Raw genomic sequence first — 13969 nt, 5'->3', positions numbered from 1 at the left:
TATGTGTATTAGTTGCATCCCCAACTTACTCAGCCTTCCCAATCCCACTTCTGAGCCTACTGTGTTCATGACATACAGTAAAAACTCCTCTCTAAGGTTCCAGCTAGTTGACAAATTATAGTTATTTACAAATTTCTGTGCTTCTAAAGGTTCCATCTATTTCAAAAAGCAGTCTACTTCTGATAATAACCACTAGATTTATATAATATATATACAAGTATATATATGTGACATATATACATATACATACATATATGTGTGTGTGTGTGTGTATAGATAATCTAAAATGGCTTGAGAAACAAACCCTATGAGGAAACAACACAAGTTAAGTGCCTCTCTGACTAATATTTTCTTCTGGTGACCCCTCTGGACTAAGCATAAGTGATAATAATATACAGAACTCCTTTCACTAATGGCAATAAGGTCTCGTGATCATGGTATCTCCCCTGCCAGGTAAGTATGGCAATAAGGTCTCAAACACACATCAGGGTATGTGGCTTAACACATTCACACACATAACTGACGGGCATCTAGACACACATGTAAACACACACACAACACGCTGTTTTGCAGGAATATACCAGGGTAGACACAAATAGCCTAGAACTAAGATGCCGATCACATCATGGTGTGGCAGATGGCCCAGGGACTGTGCACAGGACATGATTTTTAAAAAATTTTTTTTTAGCATCCTGGAGAGCACATATGGTTACCTGCTGTCTTTGGTAGGCAGAGAAAGTTCTTTCCAGGTCTTCAAGATCTAGAATTTTGAAGACCTTTGAGTCATCAATTTCGGTCCATACTGTTCCTTCCAGTTTATTCTGCAAATATCAAGTTAATAAGTGCTAGAGTTTATAGTTATACATAAAAAGAACAGACGTGGTTATTTTTTTCAGAAGTGCTGCTCTCCCCAATTTTTCATTCTACCAGATGCTCAAAGTGGGCTGGCTTCAAACAACATGTCATTTATTTCAGCTTTGTCAAGTAAATATCTGAGCTAGTGAGAACCCGAGTCCATACTAGAAAATGAAATCATTTAACAGCCAGGGCTGTTTCCCTTTTCAGTGACAACATAGTGAGCTGCTAATGCTATCCATTAGAGGGAAAATTAGAACAAATGGCTTACCTCAGGCAGCTTGGACCAGTTGAAGGATTTCAGGGCATTTGTGGGCTGAGGAATGTTTTTCTTCTTGAGTGCCAGACCCAGTGGAGCACCAGGAGGTGGCATGATCCCCCCTAATGGAGGAGGCCCCGGGGGAGGAGGAGGGCCACCTGGAGGAAGGGGAGGGGGCGGAGGAGGAAGCATTCCACCTGGCAGGGGTGGAGGTGGTGGGGGCGGAAGGAGGGACCCTGGCACAGAGGAAGGAAAGGGCCCCCCTGGGGCTCCAGGTGAGGGTCCACCTGGGACCGAAGCACAGACAGCTCTCTGAAAAGGTAAAAATAGGACAAGAGAAGGTCAGTGGAAGAAGTAAATTCACTGGATGATTCTGCGAATCTGCAACTCTGCCTAAAATGTATGCTGCAGAGAAATCGACATTTCTGAGAAGATGGTTATAAAGGGGCAGTAAATCAATGGACTTTAGGGCCTTCATGAACTACTGAGTCCGTCCTTTGTATTTGGAAGCTCAGTGCTTGTTTGTAAAGCATTTATTCACATATCTCTTACTTCTTGTAACATCGTGGTTTGGTTTTCACAAGATCAGTTTTCATTTCAAGAAATCAATGTAATTCCCTTTGCTCCGATTAGAGTATCTGTACTAAAAATGCACACTCCCACATCGCCTCTGCTGCCTAACCTACATGACAGCAAAGGGATCGAGTCTTATAACCACTGTGATAAATCACAAAGACTTATATCCCCAGGCAGAAGCTGTCTGCCTAAGGTGAGGGGCTCCAGGGTAAGTGAGGCCTCGGCAGCTGCCCAGAAATAGAAGACCCAGCCCGTGGCCCCGGCCCTCACCCTGCTGAGCTCGTGGAGCTGTGCTGTGAGATCTGCCACCTGCTGCTTGACTTGCTTATGCTCACTGGTCTCCTTTTCAAGTTTCTCTTTCATTTTATTTAAGGTCTGCATCATCTCTTCTTTCTCTTGGGTCTTGGCATCACATTCGCGCTCTTTCTTTTCCAATTTCTGTTGTAACTCATTGTGCTCTACACAAGAAAACAATGGGACATGAAAATAGGGGACTCTTCAAAGCTGAAGTGCTTTCTCTAAACAGAAAATTGGCTGAGGATGATTGTGAGGCTCTTTATTAGGTAAATATTATTTCTCTGTTCCATCAAAGGGAACGACTTGTGGGCTCAGGGGTGTTGGTGCTTTTGTGCTTGGAGGGGTCCTTAGATGAACAGCATTATTAGCTACATTTTGTAAAATACCGAAAAAGAGATCCTAAAGTCACAGTTCCAAAGATGCACACAGTGTGAGAAGAGAATGGTGCCTATTTGGTACTTAGCTCAGGATCCGGTCATAAAAATGCCCCTTTAACCACTCTAGGGAAAACAAATATTAAAAGGGCCTCTTTTCACAAATTAGAAATGAGAACTAGAGAAGCCATTGTTTATTAGCTAGGTTTCTGGCTCATGTCCAAGGAGCACAGGACTGAAAGGGAGGATCTTGCTCTGTGAGGAAATGCTGATGCCAGATCGCGTCTGTCCCAACATGGAGTCCTTTCTCCCCTTCTACTCTCAGAAGGCTACTTGGGACTTGAACTATCTCATGCTTCTGGCAAATAACTCTTAAAACTTGTGAAAGCAAATGTTATCATCTCAGCATTAAAAACCTTAAGGGCAGAGCATAAGAATCACTATAATCTGGGGAGAAAATATTAGCTCTCAGCTGTAATTTTACTGACTTCCCAATCCTGCTCTAATGGAACAAGGCATCCAATTTAGCCTAATGCTTATTTACACTGCCAATATGCCTACTGACTCCAGCCCTTACAGGAGTGAGAGAGGCTTTGGGAAAGAGGACTAATGAATTTTAGGCTGCAGATTTTTATTTCAAATACTTGGCCCCAATTCCTACTCTTTTTATATAGTAAACCCACTAGAGATATAATCCACTGGGGCAGAGCTACACAGATTTATTAGTCTCTATTTCTGAATCTGATAACACATTTAGATTCTTGTTTTCTCCATCTCTTACTTTCTCTCTTCTGAGTTCCCCCAAATCAACTTACAGAAAAAAGTTCAACCATTAAAAGCCTTGAAGTTAAGATAACCATCAATCCACTTCTGCTTTGCAAATGTGTCCCCAACTTCTTCAGAGATTTGTCTAAAAAGTACCTTACTGCACCCCATTTTCCTTCTTTTATCTCCACTTCACTTCTCTTCCACAATTGTTAAGATTTGCCTCTTATGGTCATGAAGCTTTGACAAATCCAGCTGTGTCTCAGAACCACCTGAGAGATTTTAATATCTTGGGAGTCTGTTCTATGGGGGATGCAGGGGGCGGGGGGATGGGTTGGAGAACAGGGCTTAGGAATTTGTTTTCAGATGCTCCTTAGAAAATTCTGATGTAATACCAGGTCTGGGAAGCTGCTGTCAAAGGATTCTCTCCACAAAGGACATCCATTTATCTCCACCTTTCAGGGCCCAAAGAACTTCCTATCTCCTCATAGCCTTCACCCTCTAGTTCATCAACATGTGCCCTCTATAATAATACAGCCTTGCTACTTGAAGCTTTCAGAAAATAATTTTTTATAGATAATTAATTAATTATCTATAATACCCCCTCCTTTATACTCCCCCTGTGACCTCACTTTAAACAATCCTGTTTGGCCCTACTGACCTTGGCCATTGTCTCTTGTACCACCTCCGCCACCCGAATCCTACCATAGTCCCTATCATTTACTAGGCAACTGGTATGTGACAGGCACTGTGTTAGAGTCTTTATATTTGTTCTGTCATTTAATCTTTGCAACAACCCTGTGAGTTAGACGTGATCTTCATCTTAGGAGAAGTGTGGAGAAGAGAATGTGACTGCCTACGCACACACAAAGAGCCCAGCATAGTACCTAATGCATACAGGTATTTGACAAGCATCCACTGAACAAATGACTGAAGGACTCTGAAGCTTCTGTCCTGTGTACTCTACTCCACTTGCACATCTTAATCCTCATGCTCTAGACTATACTCCTTAAGTATCACCCGATCATTTTCTCTTTGTTATCATCTCTTCACCCCAAACTTTATAGTCAGTGTTTCTCTTCTTTCTATAGCAGCTTCTGGAATCTATTAATAAAAATGTATGTGGCAACCTCACCAATGTGAGAACAATCTGAATTCACGTGAGGGACTTGTAAGTATACTTCATGTTTGGCAGTTTCCATTATCGGTGGCCTGGCTTTTCTGCTCAATGGAAAAGGACAAATATGACAAGGGAAAAGGAAATGCTCTGGCATCTCTTGGACCCTCTTTCAACACACTGACTATCAGGGTGAGTGCTATTGTGTTTCACTGGCTGTGGCTAAATAACTTGGACAAGGAAAAGGAAGTCAGTTAACCAGCAGAGAGAAAGAGCAGAGGCCAGGAATAGGACTGTTTTCACAAAAGGACCAACTTTAAGTTACTGGTATTTTGAAGGAAACATATCCACTCTCTGAGAGGCTGGCACAGTGATGGGCACAAATGACCCTCCTGTCATCTGATGCTGAGTCTTAATACCAAAGACATGTTCAAATACTCACCAAGAGCTGGTGTATGAATGCATCTATCTACAACAGTGAGTGATTTTCTAGATGATTTTTCTTTTTATAAGTGGTGCCAAATTAAGGTCACGTGGAGGATGGGGCTGCTGAATCAACTGGCCTGGGTTTTTCTTTTAAAATTCTGGTTATTCATGATGTTCTTTATTACATATCTTAAAATCTAGTGTGATTTAAAGAGCAGTTATGGGGTAGGGGCGAGGGCTGGAAGGAGTGGCAGTTAAGAAAATCTGAATTTATGAATACCAAAATGCAAATGCTATAAGGTCTTCCAAAAAATTTACATAATTATAATAAAAGGATAAAATATTTGGCAGTCAGTATGACAACTGAAATAGCTTCATTTAAGAGAAAAGAGGGCAAAAATGCCTTTATGACATAGAAAAAACTAATGCACTAAAGTCAGTAAGAAGTATCAGCACAAATTTCTAAAATATGCAGAGCAGAGTTGCCCAATAACCAGTAACATGTCCCCTTGTCAGGACCTCATTATTTACCTTTTCTCATCTTTTCTGCTTGTTCTTTCCACTGCTTAACTTCATTTTCATTAACCAACCTGTATAATAGTTAAAGGAGTATTCATTATAAAAAACATAAAAGGCCCATTGTCAAAATACACGCTCTCTAGGTACAAAAAATAGTCCAATGCGGAGAAAATCATCAGCATGCTTGAAAACCATTTAAACTCAGAGGTCACTGAGATATATTACATATGTATATGGAGGAACTCATATTTGGCCTCTAGAACATTTCAGTTCTCTCAGCTGCTACTTTAAAGTAGGATACAATAAATGTCTTACATGGTGACTATTACCTCACAGACAGCAAAATAAGAAACTTACATCCGTACAACATTCTTTATGTTAAAGTTTTCCAAAGGTGTGGTGTCGGGGTCCTGTCCTTTGTCATTCTGAATAACTATTTGCTGTACGATTCTATCTAGTAGTAGCCAATACTGAACGGTGTTGCCACTTCTCTTGTCTAAAAAAGAAAAGAATTATAGAAAAACACTTCAAGTTGTTTCTAAACTAGGTTGAGTATTTTTCAATAGCAGTCATCCACCAGAGCCACAGAACCAGAGATGTTTACAACATTTGCACTAGCACTTCTCATAGCCTCTGGAATTCTGACATGCAATGATCATTTATGTGACTGAGAGGCACTTTCTACCCCTTTCGAAATGTGTTGCAAGTCATATATTTATTTTTAAAATCAAAGTAGGTGATAATTCATTTCTTTTTTGGAATGTCACAATACCTCCTGAGCTGTGTGGAAACACTTTGGACTGTCATAAAACCAAGGTCTGGAATCCCTGGTGTGCACCCAACCTAATCAGCACTATTCAGAAGACACAGCCCTTTGGATGATGTCCAAACATTCAAAAGCACACATGTAAGTCACAAACACACTCACAAGGCATTTGGAGGCAGTGGTGCAGGATGGACATGAAGTGAGGGTAAGCTTCACTATGGGTCAGCCTCTTCCTGGTCAGCTCAAACATCTGAGTCGCACTTTTTGTGTCTATGTGAACCTATTCCATATGAAAAAGAAATCTAAGTCAAACACCCAATATCCTCAATACCTGCAATGCAAGCAAATCCAAGGCAAACAGAGCTAATCCTGCCACTTAGGTAGCAAAACAGAACTTTGATTTTGCTCTTTGGTTATACCCAGTCCATGTCAACTTAACACATGTTACACCAGGGAAATTCCATGAGTTGATGAGTTAAATCACAGTAATTGTGAGCATACATACCAGTTCAAATCTTTTGGCAAATTCTAGCTCATCTTCATTTCGGAGCATTTCAAAAAAATCTAAATGCCTGAAATCCAATAAAAGAGAAGCTATTAAAAGTAGGACATACTCTAAACACAAGCACGTAGGAATCAGGACGTTAATACTAAGGCTTTTCCTAAATATTCAGAGATTTCTCTAAAAGAAATAAGACAAAATTTGAATGCCTTTGCTTAACTATGTTCTAAGGAAAAAGACATACTCTGACTGAAATAACAATAAGAGACAAACTTAAAAGCCTAGGATTCCTAGTACATAGTAGACAATTAATAAAGGTCTATCAAACTCAAAACCATCAAGTCCAGATTCTGCTCACAGACTCCATTTATGGAAAAACCTACCCATATATCTACACTTGCCTGACTGATGAATTAAGACCACAAAATAAATATTCACGCCATTAACCTATTCATTTTAAATATTTATTGAGCCCCTTCTATGTATTTTAGACACTAGGGATGATAAGTTCTATTAAGACAAATACATCAGGGTAAAGGCAAAAGAGAATGAGAGGAGGTGAGGTGAGTTGTGTATACACACTGGCTGGAAAAGGTCTGACAGGTATAAGGGAATAAGAAATTTGGACATCTGTAGGAAGATCTTTGAGTGCTGAGAAAAATGGCAAATGCAAAGGCCCTGGGGCAAGAGTATTTTAACATGTTCATACAATACTAAGGAGAAGAGCATGTCCGAGTATATGAATGAGGGAGAATGGTAGAAGGAAAGATCTGAGAGCTAGTGAGATATCTTAGAAGTAGTAAAATGATTGCAAACAAGTGCAAATGAATGAGAGTGAAAATTCACATTCATAGAATGCCTATCAAAGGTGCCAAGTGATTCTGTGTTTTATAGTCAATCTTTCTAACCACTCATAAAAGATAGTTGTCATCATTATTATTATCACTACATCACTATTTCTCAAAAAAAAAAAAAAAAAACCCAAAAAACAAAACAGTTAAGATTCAGAAAAATTGAGTAACTCGACCAGAATTCATAGCAGGTTAAGATGTAGGACAAGGATGTGGATTCAGTATGATGCCAGAACCCACATTAAGTTCTGTACAATGTGCTGCTTCTTTCACTGAGAAAGTCTTACATAAAAGCACCATTAGTTGAACTAGTATTCAGGGGCCAGTGTCTTATGTTACAGAAAGTTCAGAGGCACACACACATGGAAAAAGCATGAACTACCTCAGATGATAACAGTTTGACTTACCTATCTAATGTTGAATTTTCATGTTCCCTTAGTTTATCTATTACAGGTTGAATTCCTAACATCAGAAATTCATAGCGAAGATGAAGTCTAAAGTCCAAACTTTCCTGAAAGTGAGAGGGTAATAAAATACATATTTGTGCTTTTTGGACTACACCGAAATCTTTTTTAAAAAGATTATTCTTTAATACTACATGTTTTCAACAGCGGTACAGAAGGTCCTTACCACTCCCGCGCCTTGGCTTAGCACTGCATTGATGAAGGACATGATGGCAGTCTTGAGACTCACTTCATCTCGATACCGCCCTGTGCTTTTATCCAAGTCATTAATTAATGTCTACCAAGGATACAAATATAAAAACAAAGGATTGAATCATTACCAATCTTAAAGTCATTTTATTAATTTTTATAACTCAGAAGTAAATTTTTAAAATTTTGTGTTTAGTCAGGATTGCATGGATCCAAAGAAAGCCATCTTTTATTTTTCTTAAAATTAGTTCAAAAAACTCTACTTTCAAAATTCCTACCATTACATATGTTCATTTATACATGTATACAAATAACAAAAGACTGTGCTTTGTTGACTTGGCTTACTTTTTATATCGGAGTATAAATATGGTCACATAATCTCACTGTTTATATTGATAGTAAATTAAGAATGGTAACCTGTAAAATTTTCAGGGAATGCTACATTTAGTGGATTTGAAAGATATGTGCTATGTAACGTTTAGGAAGCAGAAACACATTTTCAAAATTCAGTAAATCTAAAATCCCAGATTGATCAACTATTGAAAACATATTCTAAAACCCAAGAAGAAGAAACTTTAGAAGTAATCACCACAGAGAGAAACCTTAAGTTATGTTCCCCCTTCAGGAAAACACCTGTTGGAAGGGGTGAATGACAAAGTGGCAAGGGAGCATGCCCACCTGAAAGCGGGTTCTTTCGCTAGCATACTTCTGGTAGTGCAGCATGGCCTGCAGAACCTTCTTGTGGCCCCCGGGAACCAGGCACACGGCGCCCAAGATTTCCAGCACGGCCACCTTTGTTTTAATGTTCTCTGTGCTCAGACTCTGAGCAATCACATTAATACTCTCAGAGTGAGCCAGGACATGAGCCCGACCTTGAGAGTTGTTCATTAGTGCCTTTATACATCCAATGAGAGAGGTATGTATTCGAGACTCTGAGGTCTCGTAGTCCATGGTCTTTAGAAAGTTGAGAATACATGACAGGCCATCCAAGTCGATGAATCTGGTTACAAACCTGGCAGGAGAAGAACATTAAAATGTATCAGACTTAGGTCCCTTTGGAATTTTCTAATAGCCCTTGGAAAAGTTTTGCAATGGCAGGAGAAAGGAAGAGGTATGTAGTTCTTGTAGTACCAAAGAGCTACATTGATGAAGTCTTCTTAATTCCTGACCTCTTCCTCAGCACAAACCCAATGGTCAGGTCTACCAGAAATGTGAAATAATCTCTATTTGAAATAAACAGATCTCAACTGATACAAAGAACCAATGAACAATTATACAGCCACAGTAAATCAGGAACCAGAACACACTCAGAATATGTGTCTTAAGTTAAAGTCATCTGCTGATTCAGGGGCACCTGGGTAGCTCAGTCACTTAAGCATCTGCCTTCAGTTCAGGTCATCATCTCTGGGTCCTGGTATCCAACTCTATGTCAGGCTCTCTGCTCAGTGGGGAGTCTGCTTCTCCTTCTCCCTCTGCCTCTCCCAACGACTTCCCTCCTGCTCATGCTCTCTCTCAAAAAATAAAATCTTTAAATTAAAAAAAAAAAAAAAGGTTATCTGCTGATCCTGTGTCATTTTAACACCAGCCTCTAATCACCTTTACATTAACTGTTGACCCATATCAATGCAAGTCAAAGAGCATCCTTAAGCTCCAGGATATTTGTCTGTCAAACAAATGATAATCTATATTGCTAACATTTTGTAGCAAAACTCTTCTTTTGTATGATATGCTACTGGAATCCCTATATATAAAACAAATAAAGGGTGCCTGGCTGGATTAGTCCATAGAGAACATGACTCTTGATTTTAAGCCTCATGATGGGCCTGAAGTGTACTTAAAAAACTAAATAATAAACTGCTAAAACAAAACAAAAGCAAGCCTTTGTTACTGCACGTTAATTGATATCTAGGACACTTTATTTACTGTGAAGCTGACCAATGAGAATAATTCACAATGCACAAATATACGTGAAGCTCTGAAAATTTCAGAAGTAACAGAACTTGTTTATATGACTATTCCAGAAATTTCCAAACCTACTTAGTCTTAGATACCTATCAACATCTGAGAATGCAAAACAACACAAATAGGGAAATACTGATGTAGTTAGGATTGGCTACAAAACCTGTCATACAACTGCATAGAAATTTTGATAAATCAATAGATTTTTCTTAGTTAGCATCTTATAGTCAAATAAAGAAAAGGAAATCTTTATTTTCCAGCCATTTCATGTAGTCACAGGACCCAGATATAGCCCCACTGGTGGAAACAGTTGGCTTCATTCATAGCTCCTATGTTAATGAAATATACGTATAAGCACCCCAACATCCCACCAAACCTTGAAGACTAATCAATGGGAAATGAAGGTATAGGAGACACATGGTGGAGGCTGACTGCACCCCCCCCTTTTTTAGGAACAGTTTTATTGAGATATAATTCACATGCCATGAAATTCATACTTTCAAATGTACATTTCAGTGATATCCACAGAGCTGGGCAACCACGGACAGCATCTGATTTCAGAACACTCTAAAACATCCCAAAAGACTATTTCCCTCCTCTCCCCAACCATAAGCAACCACTAATCTTTCTGTCTGTACAGAGTGGCCTTCTCTGGATATTTCATATAAATGGAATCATGCCATATGTTGTCTTTCTTTAAACATTAAAATCTGGCTTCTTTCACTTTGCATAAGTATTTTTCAGGCTCTTCCATGTTGCAGCATTTATCAACAGTCTATTCCTTTTTAGGGCTGAATAATAATTCATTGTATGGATATATCACATTCTGTTGATCCCTTCATCAGCTGACAGAATTTGGGTTGTTTCTACTTTTCAGCCATTATGGACACTGTTAACATGAACATTCCTGTTACCTTGGCTATATACCAATGAGTAGAATTGTCAGGTGATATGCCAACATTATGTTCAACATTCTAAGGAAACTGTCCAACTGTTTCCTGAAGTGGCTGCACCACTTTACATTATTTCCAGCAATGTATGAGGGTTGCAATTTCTCTACATCAGCACCAAAACTTTCTAGTCTGTTTTTTTTTTTAATTTTAGCCATCTTAACAGCTGTGTGCATATCTTTTAATTGAAGAAAATCAATTTATTGAATGTTCAATGATTAAAAGTATTCCATCCATGGTTCAGTTGAATGCTTTTAATCTAAGAATTCCTATTGCAGAAAAAAAGAAGAAAGTAGGGTAAGAGAGAAGGGAGAAAGAAAGGACAGAAGAAGAAGGAAAAAAAGACAAGTAGTATGTTACCCAAGAAAGAATTACCTCATTGGTTTTGTCCTTAGTGCTGTCTTCAAACTCTCTATAGTTTTACTTCTCTCTTCTTCCTCTTCCTTCTCTAAAGCCAGGAGAGATTTTCTCTACGCAAAGAAAACTGAAGTTACCTCTTCAAATTCTATGATTCAATTAGGGTATAAGCAAGACAAGTCCACAGATTACATGCTATTATTACTTTTAATATATATAAAAAAAACAATAAATCTATGACTAGGATTACTATAAAACCAAAATACAGAGCAAAAGTACTAAGAATTCCAGATTTGTAATCTCTACTAAAAGTTCTTTCAAATTTTAGATAAAGTTTTAAGAAATGTTTAGAAATTTTCAGTAGAGATTAACTTGTCCAACTATAGTTCTGGTGAAAATATTACTATCTATATTTGATAGAAAGAGGATTGGCTCTGCAGTTAAATACAGTATTCTGGCAACTAAAGCTAATAACATTAACAACACTATCAAATCCAGGCGGTTTGTGTCATCCTCAAGCCGAAAAGTAGAATCTTTTACACTTTTTGTTCCATCAATTACTTAAGAGGAACAATCAAATCGGACATGATACGAAGAAGGACAATTCCTTCAGAGTAAACACTTTTAGAAATGATTCAACATCATTTGGAAATTAGGCTACAGAGTGTGTGTGAGGGAGGGAGTGGGGTGCTTACACCCTCCCCACCCAGGGATCTGTTGAGCAGCACTTCCCAAACTTTAATATGGACACGAATAAGCTGGGGATCTTGTTAAAATAAGAGTTCTGATTTGGTAGGTCCTGAGTAAAGCCCAAGATGCTGCATTTCTAGTTTCCATGCAGCCCTGATGCTGCAGGTCTATAGACCTCAATTTGAAGAACAAGGCTCTAAGGAAGTAGATCTCAGTTGACAGTACAGTCCTGGATGCTAGTAAAGTTTATATTTGTGAAAAGATCTTTCCCATTCCTTTGAGCCCAAGATCACCTAGTTGGATTAAAAGGATCCTTAAGTCTTAATGGCCTCAGGTGCCTCCACCCATGGAACCACTGGTCTCTTGCCTTCATCTTATTCTGAATGTGTGCTTTTCTAATTTCAGCCTTCTTACCTGTTAACAATTCTGATAAAAATGCATGGCTGGGAAACAGACTAGGGCATTGAAGGGGAAAAAGAAAGTTTGGCTCTTATCTATGTGTCTCAATGATCCAATCTCTCACTTCCTTTCAGGGCCACAAGTCATCAAAGGGTGATTTTATCTAATTTTTTCAAGTTAATAGTACCAGTATTAACTAAATGTTAACTAAAACCTAAATTTGACTTCACAATTAGGAGGGTTAAAGCTCCAAAGAAATATATCAGTATCATTTAAGGCAACAGAAATAAAAATCAGTGAAGTCTCGTTTTTCAAATGTGTTACTGTTTCTGCTGACATTGTCCTCTTGCTGGTGATGAGCCTGGACAGCTGTGAGGAGAGGACGGTAGGGGAAGAAGCTGTGCAGAAATAGCCAATAAATTTCTTCATGGCTCTGTGAGACCTATTGCCTGGAAAATTCAGCACGAATTCAGCCAAGTATGTTTAATCTCCTATGGCACAGCTGAACTTGTTTAGACTCTGAAGCAATCACTTTGAATCTGCAGCTCAGAATCAAGATGATTACAAACATCATTGCCTATTTCTAAGCTTAATCACACAAAACTATACCCAAATTAAAGACACACATTTCTTATTATGGCTCACTAATACTGAAGATATAGATATTTATTCTTTTAACACTGTTGGAGGGGGGGTGTAGTGCGGTGCCGTGGAACATCTGAATAAAGACAGACTATATTATGTCTCTCCCTAGTAGAACTGGGAGATTTATGAAAAGTCAAGAAAATTAAATTAGTATTTCCTTTCCCAGTGTGAGGACCATTACCTTCCTTTCAAAATAGAGGCAACACACTCTTTTCTGTATGTGATACACTTCAATTTGAATCTAAGATTATGTTCCTTAAACTTAGAAAAATGAGGATAGGCAGACGAACATGATAATTCTAATGTGACTTTTCAAAATAAGTTATATGGAGTCTAAAGCTGTCAAGCTTCACATTTAGGAAGAACACCTAATTTGTAGCTTTCCATAGAAAAAGGAGACATGCCTACCTTTCTAAAGATAGATGCTAGGCCAAATATGTAGTGTGTACCTTGGCATATACAGGACAGGTTTGTTGTGGCCTCCGTGGGGTCTCTAGGCACTTACTAAATCCCTGTTCACCTGAGAAGCGGACAAAGGATAAAGTGCCTCTTGGTAGAGGATCTTCTGATAAAACCTACTAAGGTGTATGTACACTGGAACATGCAGGTCCAAGAGAGATACACAAACTACACATAGAAATCATTCCTTTCTGGGAGTCTGGAGCTAAGCTTCTGTTTGAAACATTCCCTGGTGTGAAATCAGTAAGCCAGGCTGCTAAACACACTGCACTTTACCTCACATCTGTCTTCCCCGAGAGTGCACGCAGAAGCCACATACAAAGGAAGCCCGGGTCCTTCTTGAACCTGTTGGGCTGTACTTTTATTATACTGTTTTTCACTCTTTAAAAGCCAACAGATCACTCAGGGGTACTTTAAAGAACAAAGCATTCTTGTTAAGAAGCTGACGTAAAGGAACTGAACTTGTTCGGTGTTTCATAGACCAGTAAGTGCTGCAGTTCTCGACCCGGACTGTTCATCAGACCCTGGACACATTAAAGAAAACAGATGC

At 38.9% G+C, this 13969-nt stretch overlaps 1 protein-coding gene across 5 annotated transcripts in view; it reads right to left on the bottom strand.

The window, feature by feature from the left end:
• Positions 1-13969, bottom strand: part of DAAM1 (dishevelled associated activator of morphogenesis 1) — a 166616-nt gene that overhangs the window by 39217 nt on the left and 113430 nt on the right. For all 5 annotated transcript variants that reach the window (XM_038544843.1, XM_038544847.1, XM_038544845.1 and 2 more), the window contains exons 5-15: positions 11245-11339; positions 8639-8972; positions 7938-8048; positions 7715-7818; positions 6460-6526; positions 6117-6234; positions 5546-5684; positions 5201-5259; positions 1961-2148; positions 1127-1426; positions 714-821 (exon numbers count right to left, since the gene is read on the bottom strand). In XM_038544843.1, coding sequence (XP_038400771.1) covers positions 714-821; positions 1127-1426; positions 1961-2148; positions 5201-5259; positions 5546-5684; positions 6117-6234; positions 6460-6526; positions 7715-7818; positions 7938-8048; positions 8639-8972; positions 11245-11339 — 1623 coding nt within the window. The remainder of the gene's footprint in view (positions 1-713; positions 822-1126; positions 1427-1960; positions 2149-5200; positions 5260-5545; positions 5685-6116; positions 6235-6459; positions 6527-7714; positions 7819-7937; positions 8049-8638; positions 8973-11244; positions 11340-13969) is intronic.

This window comes from Canis lupus, chromosome 8, assembly GCF_011100685.1.
Source record: "Canis lupus familiaris isolate Mischka breed German Shepherd chromosome 8, alternate assembly UU_Cfam_GSD_1.0, whole genome shotgun sequence".
Lineage (NCBI taxonomy): Eukaryota > Metazoa > Chordata > Mammalia > Carnivora > Canidae > Canis > Canis lupus.
The sequence above is the reverse complement of the archived record's forward strand: the minus strand, read 5'-3'. Positions and strand labels throughout refer to the sequence as shown.